Source organism: Lepidochelys kempii, chromosome 10 (genome assembly GCF_965140285.1).
Source record: "Lepidochelys kempii isolate rLepKem1 chromosome 10, rLepKem1.hap1, whole genome shotgun sequence".
NCBI classification, from domain to species: domain Eukaryota; kingdom Metazoa; phylum Chordata; order Testudines; family Cheloniidae; genus Lepidochelys; species Lepidochelys kempii.
The window spans coordinates 25956278-25975803 of record NC_136389.1 but is presented as its reverse complement, the minus strand read 5'-3'; the positions used below and the strand labels follow the sequence as shown (position 1 = coordinate 25975803).

At 42.1% G+C, this 19526-nt stretch overlaps 1 protein-coding gene across 2 annotated transcripts in view; it reads left to right on the top strand.

Annotated features, from left to right (window-relative positions):
- The window catches only part of ABAT (4-aminobutyrate aminotransferase), a 133118-nt gene that overhangs the window by 67999 nt on the left and 45593 nt on the right, over positions 1-19526 (top strand). For both annotated transcript variants that reach the window (XM_073362483.1, XM_073362484.1), the window contains exons 3-5: positions 4428-4525; positions 5363-5392; positions 6987-7104. In XM_073362483.1, the coding sequence (XP_073218584.1) occupies positions 4428-4525; positions 5363-5392; positions 6987-7104 (246 nt within the window). The remainder of the gene's footprint in view (positions 1-4427; positions 4526-5362; positions 5393-6986; positions 7105-19526) is intronic.

Here is a 19526-nt window from a genome sequence, read left to right as displayed (position 1 = left end):
TAGAGAATTCCTCTAGGCAAAACCTTAAGTTACAAAAAAGACACACAGACAGGAATATTCATTTTATTCAGCACAGCTATTTTCTCAGCCATTTAAAGAAATCATAATCTAACACATACCTAGCTAGATTACTTACTAAGTTCTAAGACTCCATTCCTGTTCTGACCCTGGCAAAAGCATCACATAGACAGACACAGACCCTTTGTTTTTCTCCCTCCTCCCAGCTTTTGAAAGTATCTTGTCTCGTTATTGGTCATTTTGGTCAGGTGCCAGCGAGGTTACCTTGAGCTTCTTAACCCTTTACAGCTGAAAGGATTTTTCCTCTGGCCAGGAGGGATTTTAAAGATGATTACCCTTCCCTTTATATTTATGACACCCCGTAAAGGGGAATTGCCTCCCAGCGGGAACCCGCCAAGGCACCTGTGGCACCAGCATGGTGTCAAGGGCAGTGGCCTGCCCAGTGGCAATACTGAAACCTGTCGGGGTGTACCTGTTATGCTGGCACCTTACTCCCATCGCTTCGGACAAGCTGGCACTGGAGTCGGAGCATGGTACTGAGTCTGATGTGGAAGCTTCACGGGAGGCTCCGGAGGCCGCAGAGCGGTCCCCAATTGAGGAAGGGGTTGCTCCCCACCCTCCAGCGGTGCAGTCGTCCTCGTCATCCTTGGATGAGGTGGTGGCAGGGCCCTCACAAACCAATAGCTCCCTTGGTGACTTCAGGGAGCACCAAGCCCTGCTCAAGAAGGTGGCTGCCAATCTAATTTGGAGGTTGAGAAGCTAGCTGAGGACTCAGATAACCTCTTCAATGTCATCCCCTCCCCGGCCCAGGTCGCATTGCCCATCCACCCAGGAGTCCCCGTCTTCCATTCCACCCACATCCAAAGAGGCGGAAAAGAAGTACTTTGTCCCCGTGAAGGGGTTTGAATCCCTGTACACGCACCCTTCCTATCTTCATTAGCTAATTGGCTGTTTGTTGAAAGTTGTAAAAAACTGGATTGGATACATAGGCTGAGGCAAATAAGAATAGGTGTAGTGACACTGGGTAGGAGGAAAAGGGAATTGGGGAGGGAGACTGCAGAGGATCTTGTCTTTGAAATAGGTGATGTGTTCCTGCACAGAGAGAAAGGGCAGCTCAGACTGAAGGAGAGACCAAGGCAGCAAATAGATGTTTGGATGGTGTGGTGGGACTGAGGGAAGAGAAATAGAGCTATCTGCCAATGAAAACTGCAGAGCTGGAGGAAGAGAGGATAAATTTGTGTCATAGGATACATTGTGATCTCATTCTCTGAGGGCAGAATTAAAGATTATTTTAGTGTCTTATCTGCCTTTTAATCTTTTTGACTTTATAGCTGAGCTACTAAATGTACAGCCCTTATCAGCTATGAATTGTGTTGCTTTTAATGAGCTTCAGAACTCTTATATCCAGTAACTTCTCTGATGAAACTACTTTGTCATGCAGCCCACTATTTATACCACTGCTAAACAGGAATGGCACAAAAATGGAGTGACATTGCTTTCCAAACAAAGCTCATTAATAATGCACTTCCTTATGGTGTTGTCACTTAAACTAAGGTGTAGCACTCAGGATTAAAACTGATGAGAATAATTGTAGTCTGTGGCCAAAATTTTCCAAAGTGAGCAGCATTTGAGTACTCAGCTAGAGATTACTTAAACGTGGCTGCCAGTCAGAGGCTGGGTGCTCTCCCCTTTTTGAAAATCAGACCTCTTTAAGGTGTCTCAAACTGGGCACCCAAAAACTGAGGCATATAAAATTAAGTCATTTCTGAAAATCTTGGCCAAATGGTTCTGTTCAAAATTCAAAGGCACTCTGCTGAGAATTGCAGATGTGAGATTCCTTCCATTATTTCTTTTACTAAATATTTATTTCAAGCAAAATGACTCTAATAAGCTTCTCAAGCCCCTTCTGAATCTAAAATCTTGTGGGGGAAAGTGAGCTGTGGAATTCTGTTTTATTTTTCCACAGTATAATTTATCTGCAGAAAAGTAGAGGGTTAGACAGCTGATAATACTGCACTCTGCTACAGGATGCTTTCCACATACCTGGGCATTTGCCTGCCTTCCCATATGTTTATCTTTCTGGAGCTCTGGTACATTCTGTTGTGTTTCACTTTAGGGGTGATTGGCAGATCTGTTCCTGGCACTCAATGTGATATTGTTGAATGGTAACTTCTACCTGTGGTCTGATGAATCCGTCTAGTGTCCATTTACCACGTATCGACCTGGTATAGGTGTGGTGCTACTAAAATGCTGAATCAGTTACACCAATTGAGATTAATTTACAGGAGATAATTTTCTGGGGAATGGCCCTTGGGTACCGTGCAGCCAAAAATTGTGGATGAGAATGTTAGTTTGGTTGTACAGTTAATAATTTTGCTGTAGTTGAAGAGTACAGAGACAAGCTTGTTGTCTTTTTTTTTTTTCTTGGTTCCCTGATAATGCTCTGGCATCTGTACTCTCCTTGCCCATCCTACTTAAATGGAGAGTACAAACATGCATGTTTAGAATTTAACATGGCTAGGTCCAAGTGTAACAGGGTAGTTTGCCCCTTGGGAACTGGGAGGGTTTAGGAACTGGAAGCTAATCCAACTCCTAATAAAGACAGTGGAAAGACTCTGTTTCCGATGGGAAACTAATCAATCCCATGTGTGGCCTTCAGGCTCCTACCTTGGTACTGCATCCCTTTGTTTCTTGACTTTAGGCACCCTGCTCTTAAGTGACGGGAGATATCATAAATAAATAAATAACGTGATTTTTTTTTTAAAATTGTGAAGTGTCAAATTATAATCTGGAAAAATGTAACATTTAAACTGTTTTGGCCTGCATCCCTGAACATGGTGAGGGATTCCTCAGAGTATGTATCGCTTTAAATATCCTCTAGTGCTAAATTGTTGCAGTTAATTAATCTGCCCTCTGACAGGATCATAGAAAAATTCACAACAAATGCATTTTATACTCACTCTGAATATGCACTTAATGTTTTACATCAGACGTTCAGTGAAGTAATTCTCAGTATTTGTGACAGTTGTCGGTATTCTTGGATAAAATCCCATGTATGTATATATGATCTAGCTATTTTTAGGGAAGTTGGTATTTATTAAACATTTTGGAATATATCCTGCAAATTGATGGAACGATTTTAGGGGTATGGTCTACAAATAATCTGTGGACTGATATGTGTAAGAGGAGGATACTGTGTTGGTAAGGACTGATTGATTGATTGATTGATTAGTATTTGTATGGAGCATCACAAATGTAAAGCACACTTATCTCACTGCTAACAGTTAGCAGTATCAGATTTGCAAAGTTTGCAAACACTTTTGGTCTGTAAGTACTGCTTATTACGTACTTTAGCACTCTGAATATTTTGTGTCCATGTCAGTACGTACAGGAAATTAATGTGGACCCTTGACCAGAAACTCCACTGATCATGTTTCCTTGAATGTGATGTAAGTTTAAAAACCTTAAGATCCTACAAGATTTGCCTTGCTCTTTTTCATCACATGTGAACGCCTCAGATTTTACTCAGGAAATACCGCTTAGATTGTATCTTGTGAACTGTTTTACTCTTGAATATTAAACCTTACAGTTTTGGTGAGGACAACAGAAAAAGCTATTTTCTACATCCTTTAAAACAACACGCAAATCCTATATTTTTCAGAAGTTCCTTTAAAAAACTGGAGCAGTCTATTACTGATGAAGCATGGTAGTTTTCTGCCTTTCTGCTTCATTAGAGATGTCAGGTCTGTTATCTTTCCTCCATTACACGCATGGCTGCAGAGCAGCAGTCTACCCATAGGTCAGAATAAAGATAACCACAGTATGACCCAGCTCTCTGAGCTGCAGTGCATGCTGTCTTAGTCATGCAGTATTCATTTGTTTAACAAAGCCATTTTTCTTTTCTGAGGTATACATCTTCTTTTACATCCTTAGAATTATTACTAAGCATACCGTAAGACCTTTCATTTGAGGATTTCATGGGAATTTTCAAATGGTCACTGTGCTTCTGCAGGTAGTGAATCACCTCCATCTTACAGATGGGAGTCCACGGGTAAACTTGCTCAATGTAACAACACATCAAGTCAGTAACAGAAATGGAAATAGAACCTAAGATTCCTGACTCCCATTCCCCCTTCTCTAAACAGTAGACTGTCTCCTCTTCTCTAGTGAAGAGCTAGGGAGGCCCATTTCTGATCTCACTTGTACTGGGATAATGCTACTGTCTTCCTTGAAGTTGCTCCTAATTTATATTGGTACAAGATCCGAATCAGGCCCTGAAAGTTTTCTTCACAGAGTACAACACAGATGTCCTCAGCTGTTGGATATTCTTATAAAGAAGAAGAATTGGATATTTTTATTTTGGGGGGGAGTTTGTAATTTAGTTTTTTCATTGTTTTTATTTCTTACAGGGCACAGATTGATCAGTCAAACTGCAGCTAAAATTGATGTGGACTTTGATTATGATGGACCGTTAATGAAGACAGAAGTTCCTGGGCCTAGGTCCAGAGTAAGTTCACAAAGTGAGGTGGTTTTAGTCACACACACCCCCACCCCCATAGCCATATTTTGATTGACCAAAACACAGTACCAGGCCTGATATATAAAAAACCAGGAGCTAAAGATTATTGTTATCCTAAATAAATGATTACACAATACAGAGAATCCATTTTCTTTCAAGACCCCAGAATGACAGACTAAAATGGAAGAAACAACACTAAAGAACACCAATGGGTGGAATTCCCAGCAGCAAGAAAATAACTGTGCACACACTTAGATCAGATTACGAAAAGAGTTAGGCAAATGTCAGGTTGTCTGTCTGTCAAAATGTTTTAAGACAAAACTCTCCTCCCAGATCTGCATGAAAGATCTCACCGGTAAAGTTCTGCTTCAATAGTGTAACTTCAATGGTGCAAGTGGTACTGTTGTACCAGGGCCCGCAAAATGTTGGGGGGGGGGGGGCAACTAAAGGAGCTGCTGGGGAGATGGCAGAGTATCTGAGTAAAGATTTTCAATGGCTGATCAGAGAGGAGATTTTGCCCTTTGTGTCTAACCTCCTGGTTTCTTAATGTCTGCTGCTAGTATTAAGAATTAGAAGCAAGTGAATCTAATGAAACCTCCCATCTGCAGGAGAGCAAAGTGTATTTGCTTGTCTCCCAGCACAGAACTGGTTGTGCTGATTACAAATTGATACTTTAGTTTTGTAAGTGACATGAGGGTTTCAAGTAGCTGGACATTATTTCCTTCTGACGGAGTCAAGTGTTTAATAGAAATCACTAAAGCAGTTCAGTTGAAGTGTACAAACTATGTTTATCATGCTCTTGATTTTTTTATTATTTTCTTTCAGGAGTTAATGAAACAGCTAAATGGAATTCAGGTAACTCATCAAGTTTATTTTTTGCTGCCAATCTCTCAGCCTTTCCATTTTAAAATCAGATTTTCTAGCTTTAGGTTCATAATGCAAAACTAGGCAAAAAATTTAAATCTAGGAGTAGTTGTAACAGACTAACAATATCCTATGATATCCTGAACAAACCTCATGGAATGAAGATAAACTTTATTGAATAAAGTTAAACATTACTGAATTGGGGTTAATACCTTTTGGGGTAAACTGTATTACAAATGCAATTGTGTATGTGTTACTGTGGCATTGTATGTACTGTTTCAAATAGGGAGGGGGATGCTAATATACTTCCTCCATGATCAGCCTTTGAAGCCATTTCTCCACCCCCCCGGACACACACATACTAGTTCAAACTGACCTCTCCAAAGAGTGACAGCCAATGGAAAGGACCTCTGGTCCACAGCAGGCCACATCCTTAGGGAAGGATTGGAAGAACTTGACTTACTGGGGCCTATAAAACTGTGTGCTTGTTCTGAGCTGAAGCTGTTATGAACTTGTGACCACAAGAAAACCCCGAGGGTGGGGTGTTGAAAGACTGCTCTTGCCTGAGGCCGTGTTAGAGTTGTGGTGGTCTCTGGTTAGCTTCTTAGCATGTGTGTAGGTTCTTTTATTGTTTTTATGATGTTTTCTCTGTAATGCTTTTTACCTTAAGAATAAAGTAGGCTTGCTTAGAAAGAGCTGTATGTTACTTATAACTGTAGCAATAAGTCTGTTATCAGTGTCTGAAGAGAAAGCAAGCAGGTTTGTTTAGGCAGACTGTCATTGCTGGGAATAACACAGGGGATTGGGCCACTGAAGGGGGAATACAGGTGTAATTGCCCTGAATTGTGACAGTAGTATTTTATGGTTAAATTATTGTATAATGTTTAATATAAAATAACTCTATAACAGTTTTAAAATGCTGAAATGTTTTGTGAAGTCAGTGTACCCTATTTTTTATTATTTACCTCTTTAGGGATTCTGACTGAATGTGGTGATTTTTTTAATTGCTATTAAGCAGAGGATATGAGCATAGGAATCTTTGATCTTAAAAGTATGTCAGTATAACTATATATTTCCTTGACGAAAAGAGCAATTCTGCAATGTGCACACTTGATTTATGTGCAGAAACCATACCCTTGCAGTTCAACTTTACTCACCAACTGGCACATGCAAGACCACATGCACACAGTGTGTGTGTGCGGATTATTAGAGGAACAGATTGAGTCAGGAATACTGTGTTTTATTCTCTATTCTGCTACTGACTCAGTATTTGACCTTGGGCAAATCATTATCTTCATTTAATTCACTGATGCTTGTAAAACACCTTGAGAGCCTTCGATGAGGAGGTGTGAAATACTGTACTGCATTCTGTTCCCTCCTGTGTCTCTACTGCACTTCTTATTAAAATCCCATTTTTGTAAGAGGCTACAGTAAACTTAATTTCCATACAACAGAGATGTGTATGTTTGTATTCTAGCAATACTTTTTAAAAGGTTTTACTGTATATGTCCCCCATTTACTGTCTCCAGATTGAACTGAATATTCTGCCACTTACTAGATTTATTGGTTTATTTTTTCCTGTAAGAATGCAGAAGCTGTGCACTTTTTTTGCAATTATCAAGAGAGCCGAGGGAACTACCTTGTAGACGTAGATGGCAATCGCATGCTGGATCTCTACTCTCAGATTTCATCCATCCCAATAGGTAAGAGCCAGATTGTGCTAAAGCTCTTGGTTTGCTATGGAACTGCTCCTTTCTCTCTCAATCTCTGCTGGAGAAGCTGATTGATTAACAGTGAAATAGCTGACACCATGTATGCCTCATTGCAGTCAGTGCTTCACTGCTCTATATTCCATAACTGCATCTCTATATAGCTGGAGGATCTGCTTTAGGATTCATACACATGGTTCACTTGAAGCATATATTGGGACCCAAAAGGAGCCATAATATTAGTCTTGGATTGAATCACGGGGGGTGGAGGGTTCTATAACTTTTAAAACAAGTTTCTTATTAAATTTAATGGCCGAAATGCAATATTTGAGCAAGCATATTGCCTTAAAGACACAGCTGCCCTTCTGAGACAAAGACTGTCCTCCCACTCAACCTCTTCCAACTGCAGACAAAACACATTCATTTGAAGGCATTCTTATCTTCACATCTCTCTTCTGTAGATACCAAATATGTTGCGTCTGAAATCCATTTTTTCTAGTTCCTTATGAGTCTGTGTGATGAAATACATTATTGGCATACTGTGGGGCTAGCCCTGCAGAGTTCCCTTGGTGTTATCATGTACCTGATCAGTGCTAGCCCACTTTGTACATTGTTTATGTTGATCACAGCAATTGAAACAATTTGGTTCTAAAGTATTTAAGCTAGGTCATCCTATATGGACTTGCTAGGTATGTTTGCACATCATTACACTTGAGAGAATCCAACGATGTTGTTTAAATCAAGTCTTGTATTGCCAATAGTCAGGTTCATGACTACTTTCTCTTGCTGTTTTGGTCCCCTAACATACTTTTGTAAAAGGTCACCTGGGGAGTGAGTCTGGAGGTTTAGAATAGTAGAGGAAGTATTTACCCTCCAGTTTGAAAGGTCAGATGCATTAACCAAAGTTATTAGCATATGCCAACTGGTTGCTGATCTTGACCCAGGTCCTAGAGGACAGGTGTCTACATTGGAGAAACTACCTCTAACTGTCCTCCTGTTGACACTCTCAGCAGAGAGGCTAAATGGAAATGAGAACTGAACCTCACTCCCATCGTTAGGTGGTACATCTGGGCCACTACTGAGGCACATTGATGGGAAGTGCAGGGAAAGCTTGCTGTACCCCTACTGCATTATACAGTGGATGGAAGAGTGTGCTATCTAGGGCTGTCAAGTTGGCACCGTTCATCTAAATTCACTAAAATAAAGGTTCTTTTGGACGCAATTAATTCAGTATTTTAACACCACTTTCATCTTCTATGGCTGCTGGTCCACTTAATATTGCTGACCTGAACTGGGACTGAAATAGCAGATAGCATTTCTGTTTAATGTTTGTAACGATTGTAGAAGATGGAAAACACCATGTAAGAGCTAAGCATTGTTGTCAAAACATTTAATTTAAAAGTTTGCCATTTCATAGCCTCTTTTGAAAACAGTCCATATATGTAGCTTCCAGATGCGAAGGCTGCATTAATTTGATTGGACTTTGAGGTGTGGCGGTGCCCCACCACCATGCCAGATTGGGCTACAACAGGCCAGAGCGGCTGCGCAAGGTGGCAGTCAATCAGGGAGGGCCTGTAGAGAGCCAATCAGGGCCAGTATTACAGCCAGCCAATCAGGGCTAGGCTAGGCCCTATATAAAGGCTGCCCAGGAAGGGAGCAGGCAGTCTCTCCCAGACCTTCAAGGGAGAAGGTCTGTCTCCTGAGCAAAGGAGACCAGCACCCAGGACAGCGCAGTGCTGGGCAGGCGTGGGGGAGCTGAGGAGAGGCTCAGGCCCTGATAGAAGAGCCCACACGACGAAGTGGGTATTCACCCACACAAGCTTATGCTCCAATACGTCTGTTAGTCTATAAGGTGCCACAGAACTCTTTGCCGACACTACAGACACTCCTCTGTGATACCACATGAGCCCATGGTAACACACGTGCTCTGATACTCTGGAGACCTGTGGCCTCAGTACCCACGGAGAGACAATTACTGTACCATCTCTAAAATAGTGGCACCAACAATCTTTCTGTACTGGGCACAACAAAACTCTCATTTAGGGAGTGCTCCGCCAAACTATCGGTACTGACAATGTCCACAGACACTCCTTTGTGGTACCAAATGAACCCATGGTACTGCATGAGCTCTGGTACCCTGGAGACCTGATGATTAGGGAAGAACCACAATCCCCATTACGTGGTACCAGGACCCCGGTATCGAGCACATCCCGACACCCAGAATCGCCCTTGGCACCAGGCTGTATACTACCAATACCCCAGTCAGCGGCCCTTGCCCACTGACAAATCTGGCACTGGCCAGGAGGAGATCATTCCCTAGCCCCTCATCGTGGCCCACCATCACACGACAAGGATCCTCCCCAATTCCGTCAAGCCAACCTACAATTGCGGTATGGGCCCCTTGAGGTAAGCCCACCGCCCATGCCTGCCTTCCTCCCTCTATCCCCCAAGGCCATATTGTAACTCTTCGGTGATGTGTACACACATGTCGCGACCATCCCCGGTGTCTCTCAGGGAGAGTACACCAGATGGTTTGCTACAGCCTGGCTGTCCAGAGCACTTGAGCCAGGGCAGGAGAAAGTTTTTTCAGAACAGGAAAAAAGAACCCAAAGAGGAAGCTACCTCTCCAGCACACTTCTCCCCATCCTTCCCAGATGAGGCTGTGCTGCCCACCTCTCATCACTAGGTGAAGATTTTAGGAACTTTCTGGATCTTACCAAGAGGATGGCAGACGAGCTGCAGATTCCCCTACAGGATGTGGCAGATACACATCACAAGTTGGTGGATATTCTGCACACCACCTTCTCATCTAGAATTGTCCTCCCAATTAATGAGGTGATTCTAGATCCTACCAAAGTCATCTGGCAGACACCAGCCTCCATCGCACCAACCTGCAACAGAGTGTAAACAAAAACAACCCTACATCTCTACCCAAAGAGGCAGACTTTGTTTTTCAACAGCTGCAACCTAACTCAGTCATAGTGGATGTGGTTAATGCACGAAGCAAGCAACATAATGTCAAGTCAACTCCATACGATCAGCCTTGGCAAGATGGGGTATTCATCGACAACATTACGGTTTAGAGTCCTAAATTACCAAACTGTCATGGCAAAATACAATTTTATTAATCATGGGAAACCCATTATGTTTCTGGAACATTTCTGGAAACACAAAAAGAACAGATTCAGACCATTCTTAGAGACGGTCAGTTAATAGCCAGACTGGTCCTAGAGACACCACCTGATGTAGCTGTTACAGCTGCCCACCCAGTCTCCATGATAGTGGTACTGAGGCGGGTTCTGGTTTTTGTGGTTGTTGGCTACATCTCTCTAGATTGCCCAAAGAGCTACAGAATTCCAGTTTGGAGGGCTGAACTCTTTGTGGAGAACACAGATTTTCTCTCCACATCCTGAAGGATTCTCGGACCACATTACACTCCTTAGGAATCTACACTGTGAGACAGAAGAGAAGATATACCTCTCAACCAGACGTCAGGTCACAATCTTCTCAATACCCACCATCTCAATGCTGTTATGAGCCACAGTTTAAGAGGCCCAGGGCTCAAAAATGGGAACAGTCTACATCCTAGTCCGTGATCTCTCAAACTGCCTCTTATAAGCACCTTTGATGAGCTGGTCGAGGGCCTGAACAATGATAACTTACAGCATCAGCTGCCATCTGTACACCTGTCACGCCACTCAGAAGTCACCTTACCCTACTTCACAGAAGTTAGGACCAGCTCTAGAGCAAAGAGATTGATTTCTAGCCCTGAACCACAGGGTGCCTACTTCCATATCTCAATACAACCATTGTACAGGAGATTTCCTACTGCTTACCTTTGGGGCAGGATCATTATCAGTACAGACTGCTCCACACAGGGTATTCTCCAAGGTTCTCTTCTTTGTAGTGGCATACTAATCTCGGTATAGTGGCTGGACTTTATCAGCACCAACCTGATGCAGTACGAGTGACAGCACTCCTCTCACTACCCACATTCACAACCCTGGTACACATGTCTCCCTAATACGCTGGGGAGCTCACCTACACAACAACAAGGTTCAGGACAAATGGCCTTCAACAGAAATGACCTTCCATATCACTCTTTTGGGGCTAAGTGCTGTCAGGAGTGCTTGTGCACACTCTCTGCCTTTCTTCAAAACCAACACACAAAGGTCATGATGGACTTAATGTTACCTGTATGTTTTGTATAAACAGACAAGGAACTGCCAGATCTTCCTCCCTCTACAAGAAAGCACTCAAACTTTGGAATTGATGCACCCATCACAGTGTGCTCATCTCAGCTGTCTATCTACCAGGGATACAGAACGTGACAACCAACAGTCTGTTGGAATTTTCTCACAACAATGGGTGTGTACTGAATTCAGAGGTGCTTCAAGATATATCCGCCCTTTGGGGAACCCTGCCTATGGATCTCTTCACTACTTAATGGAACAAAAAGGGTCCTTGTTACTGCTCCAGGACTGGTCTTGGGAAACATTCACTGGAAGTTGCCCTCATCTTCCCATGGGACAGGGACCACTTGTATGTCTTTTCCCAGTTTCCTACTCTATCCAAGATTCTGTTGAAAATTCAACAAGACAAAGCGAGAGTTATTCTGATTGCCCCTCTTGACCATGATAAGTCTGGCTTCCTTACCTGACACAGATGGCAATATGCCCTCCTGTTTCTCTTCAGCCCTCTCAAAACAATGGGCTGACCCTTCACCCCAACCCATGGGTCCTCCGCCTCCAGGCTTGGCTCCTTCTTAGTTCCAAGGCTTAGAGGCAGAATGCTCTGACGAGTGGAAAGATGTGTTGCAACACAACCACAAGTTGACCACTCGACATACTTATCTACAAAATGGAAATGACTCCAAGTTTGTGTCATTCCAAACACACAGACCCAACCTCATCATTCCTCCCTCTGATTTTGCACTACATTTTAAACTCTCACTCAGCTCCCTTAAGATACATCTTGTGGCGAAAATGGCTTCCCACTTGGTGTTTGCTCACCCACTAATGCGTAGATTCTTTAAGGGCATTGGGAATCTCTTCCCCCGTGTGACACCACCTGTTCCAGCCTGGCTTTGACTAGACCTCCCTCCGAGTCCAGGGCAACTTGTTCTCTCTCACAGACTGTCCATGAAGACAGCATTTCTAATTGCCATCACCTCAGCTAGGCACATAGGAGAAATAGTGGCCCTGATCACACATCCATCATTCACGGCCTTTTTTTTTTTCTTTTAAAGACAAAGTAACTCTAAGGACATATCCCAAGTTTCTCCCTACTTTTTCTGCACTTTCCATATGAATCAACAGATCCATCTCCCTGTTTTTTCCCAAAACCACATTGTGACAACTGGGAGACAATTGTGCATATGCTAGATATTAGAAGGACATTAGCATTCTACTTGGACAGGACTAAGGACTTCAGGAAATCTCCTGAACTCTTCCTTTCGTCCACAGAAAATCCAAAAGCACTGTGATATCGCCTCAAAGACTATCAAAATGGGTCTCTAGTTGCATTAATTACTTATCAAGGGCACAACTTACTTCTGTCCAGAGTCCATATGCACTCCACAAAGTCAGTTTCTACCTCAATCACATCCCGTAGGGATACCCCTATTTCAGCAATCTGTAGAGCAATGACTTGGGCCTCTGCCCATACTTTCGCAGAACATTATGCGATCACTGAAGATTTGGCTGCTGACACTATCTTCGACTCCAGAGTATTCTGGAGTAGTAAAAGACTCCACTCTGAAGTCCCAGCCTCCAGTGGTGGGTACTGCTCAGGAGTCACCTAAAGTGGAGCACCCATAGGGACACTACTCAAAGAAGAGGAAGTTACTCACCTTGTACAGTAACAATGGTTCTTGGAGATGTGTGTCCCTGTGGGTGCTCCACAACCCACCCTCCTCCCCTCTACTTCAAAGTTCTCTATAGGGCTCTGTGTTAGAGAAGGAAGTGGGGGGTAGGGGGGTGTTCTCTCATGCAGTGCTAAATAGGCTCGAGGCAGACCACAAGGGAGGGAGAGCACATGCGTGGGCTCAATGGGACACTGCTACCAAAAATCTCCGATTAAAGGTGCAGGGGCACACAGACACGTAAAGTGGAGCACCCATAGGGACACAGATCTTGAAGAACCATCGTTACTGCACAAGGTGAGTAACTTCCTCTTTCTTTGTTGTTTAAGTTTGTACTTCAATCCACAAAGAATTGGAAAAGGAAGCAAAGAACCAGTTGTGGAATCTAATATGATAAAGCTGCATAAAAGATTAGGCTGTAGTGCTGATTTAAAGTTATGGTGGCAGGCAGATTGATGGGCAAGGAACTGAAGGATGGAGTTGTCAGACTCTGGAAAACTGGGTTAACTTTTGAGAAATATTTCAGTGGAAAGGAAAATCAGGCAGTGATCGAAGCACAAATGCAAAGAATGCAGATTTATGACCACTGAGTGATCAGTGTACTTGCACTGTATACATGTTACTTCTGACTTGTTTAAGGAAATATTTCTGTTGGAAGAGCACCAGCAAAAAGTTCTGGGGTAACTAGAAAGCTAGGAGATATACCCTGTATAGAAATTGTGATAATTCAATCACCACCTCATGTTTCTCTGAATCCATAATTTAGCAATGTTTGAGTCATTGCAGCATTTGTAAAGTCCTAAATCTTTGAGTTAATCTTTTTGCAATTATGTTGTCAAATAACATGCTTTGCACATTGCACCTTAATAAATGTATAGCATTCCAGAACTCCTCACTACTTGCACCTTATTCCCATTAATACAATTGCCGTGCTTTCTCTCTGAGGCCGCTTTTGGGAAATAATTTAGTTGGCTCTAATGTGGAAGTAGCAGTGGTTTTAGGGGACACTGTGTGTTTCTGCACTAAACAACATCTAATCTAAATGGATTTGACCCTGGATTTGTATAAATGAAAATGAGTTTGGTATTATGTTAGCCTCCCATTCATCTACATCACAAAATTGCCACATGAGACAGGGGTCCTGGGGAAAATATAGTGTGTGATTATGTAATTAAAAATTGTAGCATAATGCATAAAACAAGGGGGCCAAATTGAGGTTGTAGATAGGAAATGCCAGAATTAATGCTAACTTTAAAGTGCTTGACTTTACAACCTTAATGTTCTTTTAACTTGTAGATGTGCAAAAAGTTGTTACAGTATGTATGAAAGATTTTTTCATTTATTGTATATCCTTAGATTTGAAATATATGTCTGGAGCACATATGCCATGCTTATTGGAAATCATTAAGAAAAGGATAGATAAGACAGAAAATATCATATTGCCTCTATTTAAATCCATGGTACACCCACATCTTGAATACAGCATGCAGATGTGGTTGCCCAATCTCAAAAAAGATATATTGGACTTGGAAAAGGTTCGGAAAAGAGCAGCAAAAATGATTAGGGGTATGGAACTGCTGCCGTATGCGGAGAGATTAATAAGACTAAGGGGGGAATATGATAGAGGTCTACAAAATCATGACTGGTGTGGAGAAAGTAAATAAGGAAGTGTTACTTCTCAGAACACAAGAACTAGGGGCCACTAAATGAAATTAAAAGGCAGCAGGTTTAAAACAAATAAAAGGAAGTATTTTTTCACACAATGCACAGTCAACCTGTGGAACTCCTTGCCAGATGATGTTGTGAAGGCCAAGACTATAACAGGGTTCAAAAAAGAACTAGATAAATTCATGGAGGATAGGTCCATCAATGGCTACTAGCCAGGATGGGCAGGGATGGTATCCCTAGCCTCTGTTTGCCAGAAGCTGGGAATGGGCAACAGGAGATGGATCACTTGATGATTACCTGTTCTGTGCATTCCCTATGGGGCACCTGGCACTGGCCACTGTCGGAAGACAGGATATTGGGCTAGATGGACCTTTGGTCTGACTCAGAATGGCTGTTCTTATGTTCTTATTACTGGAGTCAGGTGATGGCATTCATGAAAGATATGTCTTGGTGTATGTAGTCCAGATCCTTTAAGAAATTTGTTTCTCAAATTGTGTACTAAACGCTAATTATCTTTTTAAGTTGTTCTAGTCTTCACCATATTTTGCATGTAATTACCACAGTAATGGGAGCATTATCAGTTCTTAGATGCCTATCAGGAATGTGCAAAAGGAGATGGCTTAATATTTGAAACACAAATTATTCCAATTAGAAAACAAATCTGTTAGGATAAAATCACCTTTGGTACAAGATCTCAAAAAACTCTGTAACTTAATAATGAAAAATACCTGACAACTCATACTCCTTTGCACGTGAAACCTAAAATGTACAAATAAGATGAGAAATGCTGGTCTTGCTTAGTCAATGGAAAAGAAACTTCCATAACAGATTATTTAAGTAGACAATGGTACTTGCCCATTGCTGTGTATCTTTAATACCACATGGCTAGCATCCTCTTCTGGCACAGAGCAAATGGGTTGGATTTTTCCATAGTATATGGTAGCTTAGGTCACTATATTGTAGCAAAGTCAAATTCGTCCCTCCATTTTTATCTTTCTTTTCTTCTTTTTGGTAAACTTCATCCCATCTACACATCTGAAAAAACAAGTAATAATTCTTCCCCAAAGTGTAAATTAGAAAAATCCTTTCCCAGTTCGTTGTAAAAAAAGTGAGTATGTTTGTTGAACTACATTGTTACCCAGAAGTGATTTATATGAACATCTCTGTTATCACACTGTAGCTGTCTAATGAGAAATGGGAAGGAAAGAGTTAATTGGATGCATGCTGTCTACAGCGATGAAGTTCAGTCAACTTTGGGTGACATTCTTGGAGCAGGGTTAAAACATGGAAATGAGACTTATGGGAAGTGAATGGAATTTGATGATATGCCCATCCAAGGTGAAGGAGGGGGAATGTTTGATATATCCATTCTAATACTTTACATAATTTTCAGTGGTGAGCTTCAAGGATAGAAGAGAGTATGGCTTGGAATTAAATTTTCTGGGCTGTTCGGCTAGTCAAGTGTGGCTCTTCTTTCCCCCATTCCTGTTCATGAAAAACAGAACTTTGGCAAGTCTCACTTAGCCCTGATCTACAGTAGGGGTGATCAATCTAAGTTACGCAACTTCAGCTACGTGAATAACAAAGTCGATGTACTTAGATCAACTTACTGTGGTGTCTTCTCCGCGGTGAGTCAACTGCTGACGCTCCCCCTTTGACTCTGCCTGTGCCTCTCACGGCGCTGGAGAACAGGAGTTGATGGGAAAGTGCTCGGGAATCGATTTATCACGTCTAGACCTATGTGGAAATAACCTGATCGGAAGCAGTTAAACAAGTAGTCAGTTAAACAAGTACTCTTTAATAGCAGGTGAGATACGAGTTACCCCCACAAATGGACTAGATTCCAATCCTGGTGTGCCTCCAATCAGGTCGAGGCAATGAGCGCTCCATTACCACTTATCCTGGACTATATTTTAGACCTCAATTGGGGTTATCCACGAGCTCCATTCATGTGCATTTGGCAGCCATCATGACCTTGAGATAGACAGCCACTCCGTCTTCACCCACCCTCTCATGAAACGATTCCTATGGACCTCCAAAATCTTTACCCTCACGTACGGGATCCAATCCTGACTTGGAACCCTGGCCTCTTCCTACACTCTCTTACTAGACCTCCATTCAAACCAATGGCAATATGCTCCTATGTTCATTTATCTATGAAAACAGCATTTCTTGTTACAAGGTCTGCCTGGCGGGTTGGTGAAATTGGAGCACTTATGGCATACGCCCCATATACAATTTTTCATAAAGACAAGGAAACAACTAGAGGTTCATCCATTTTGGATCTGGGGTTGAGCAACAGGGATGAATTGGTTAGTGAGAGGGTCCCAGAGCTCATGCTGCAGCCCAAGCCTGAACATCTGCACCACAATTAAACAGTCGCTTAGCCCTAGCTAGCCCTGTGAGCCCGGGGCAGCCGCAGGTGTCTAACTGCAGTGTAGACATAAACTGGGAGAATGGGAGCCCTGAGGCTGCTGACTCAAGTGCCCTTGTTGGCAGCAGAACAGAATGCCACCTCCTTGCCATTCTAGCCTAAATGTCCATTATATTCTGCTTCTTGGACTTTTTCTTTGTTGATAATATTTATGTAATGATTAACTGGCAAGAAGAGGAACTGAGTTATCAATCTCACATGGATGTAAGTCCTTCTCAGAAATGCTTGGGGGACCACAAATCCAGCAGCCTGCTTTTGGGAAAGAGTCAGGCTTCAGGGACTCCACCTCAATTGTCTGGGGTTTGTGTGTGGAGTAGGGAAGCAACAGGATATACCAGAGGAGAGAGAAGAATGAACAATGTGAGGAGGGGGTCAGAATGGCAGGGGTTGGGGTATGGAGAATAAGAAGAGGATGGCATGAGTTAGGATGGACATTGTGTGTGGATGGAAAAATGAAAGAGAATGGGGAGAGGACACTCTCTGAATTTGGGCTTTGGAGAAGGATGGGGCATCCGAATAAAGGCAGCATATTTACACATTTTTACAAGCAATATGAAAGTTAGTATCTAAGCTTCTTGGATAGTTGTCTCTGTTCATGTCAGCGTTCCATAGGGTTTAATCTGGAGGTCTCTCATACAGCAGGTAGTTTTTCAGCAGCAGCAGATAATCACTTTATTCCCTCCAACATACCCCCGATACTTCCCCGATAGATTCAGTGCAAACTCAGTTGTGTTGTCTGTGGCTGGGTAACCAGATCTACTTTCTTCATAATAATCTTAAATGATTCCTGGTAGCATGACACACAATTAAAATACTGTTGAGATTTTACTCATTGTAGACCAAAATGTTCAAAACAGTATTTAAAATTTAAAATTGATCCTCTCTCATGTTAGTCTAATGTGTCAGTGCTTGGAAAGAAAAGATAGGTTGTTATAATGAAACTAGAACAAGGAATTTAGAGGCATGATGTGCTTAGTTATGACATCAATATGAAGTAAGACTGTCAGTACCAAGAAAAATGAGGTTTCCAAATAACCAAAGAGAGGGAGTATAAAATAATATGCTGGTCCCTGCCTTGGGTCTTACATTATTTTAAAATCAGACTTTAAAATAGATATACTAGGGCCCCGGTACTGCATATATCTACATGTCTGTTTACCCTTAAGCATGCGAGTAGTCCCATTGACAAGTGATGGGCATAAGTTAAGCACCCTTGATTTAGTTAGTCCTATCAGCAGCCTGCAATACTGTAATGTTTCTCTGTGATAAGGGCAGAATATATTTTTTCAGTTTCAAATAGACTCTCTTGTTTTAGTTTAGGAAAGCAAGAAGGAACCCGGAGAGTGCATGGTCTCAGCTGTAATACGCCACAGCAACTCTGAAAACAGAAATGCTTCTGCAGACAGGCAGAACCATAGGAATTCAAAGTTTCAGTACAGAGAAAATAAAATCATAAGTTACAACATACATTAAAGCTACCACTGATCACAAGGCTTGATTGTCTTTCCTGCACTGACTTACTGTTGTTGATGGAATAGTATTTCAGAGGTTTGCTCCTTCTGTCTGGAGTGCTCAAAGAGTAGGTAATAGGTGCTTTTTCTTCCCAAGGGTGTTGTGTTTGGGGTTCCATTTTGTGACCCTTGTGTTCAGTGTATATCTGTGGCTGTTTAGGGAACATATTTTGGTCTGCAGTGATAACAGTGCTTTAGGTCTACATCTCTTCTAATTTCAACAATGGGAAAGAACAGCATCTGATAGCAAAAGGAAGAGACTGGGTGCATGCGAACTGGCTGCGGCTCAGATGAGTTAAGACAAATTGATGCTAGTAGGTAAGGAAAGCATTTGTTGAACAGGCTAAGGCTGAGAGTACAGCTTTGACTTCAGGAGTTTGTCTGGCTTTTACCAATATAGATACCTGTTTCAAGGTTACATTGGATCCATTACAGGCTGTAGATTCACAGATAAGAAGTAGCTACCACAGGTGGTATAGTCACCAATGGCTGGCAACATTTCTCTCCAAAGCAGACTATGCATCATTGATCAATGTCCTATAACTCTCAGGCTAGATTATGTATATGCACTCTGGTTGGGGCTACCCATAACAAACACTTGAGACCTTCAGCTAGTATGGAACGTAGCTGCTCTTCTCTTGAGTTTGGTGAGCCACAGTGAATTCATAACCCAATCTGCTCTCTGCTTTGCATTGGCTATCTTTCTGCAAGTGTGTGAGTACTGTGACGTTGCACTCCATATGCTTTATGGAAATATGCTTATGAATATGACATAACTGGAATATGCTTTACGCTAAATACCCCTTGTATGGTGTCATTAGAAAGCTACTAAGTGTGTTCATCCTATTTGTTTCCATGTATTATTTCTATATCTGGAGTTAGGAGAATAAGATATAAACTTGTATCATTGATGTAAACCTATTAATTGGAGACCATTAAG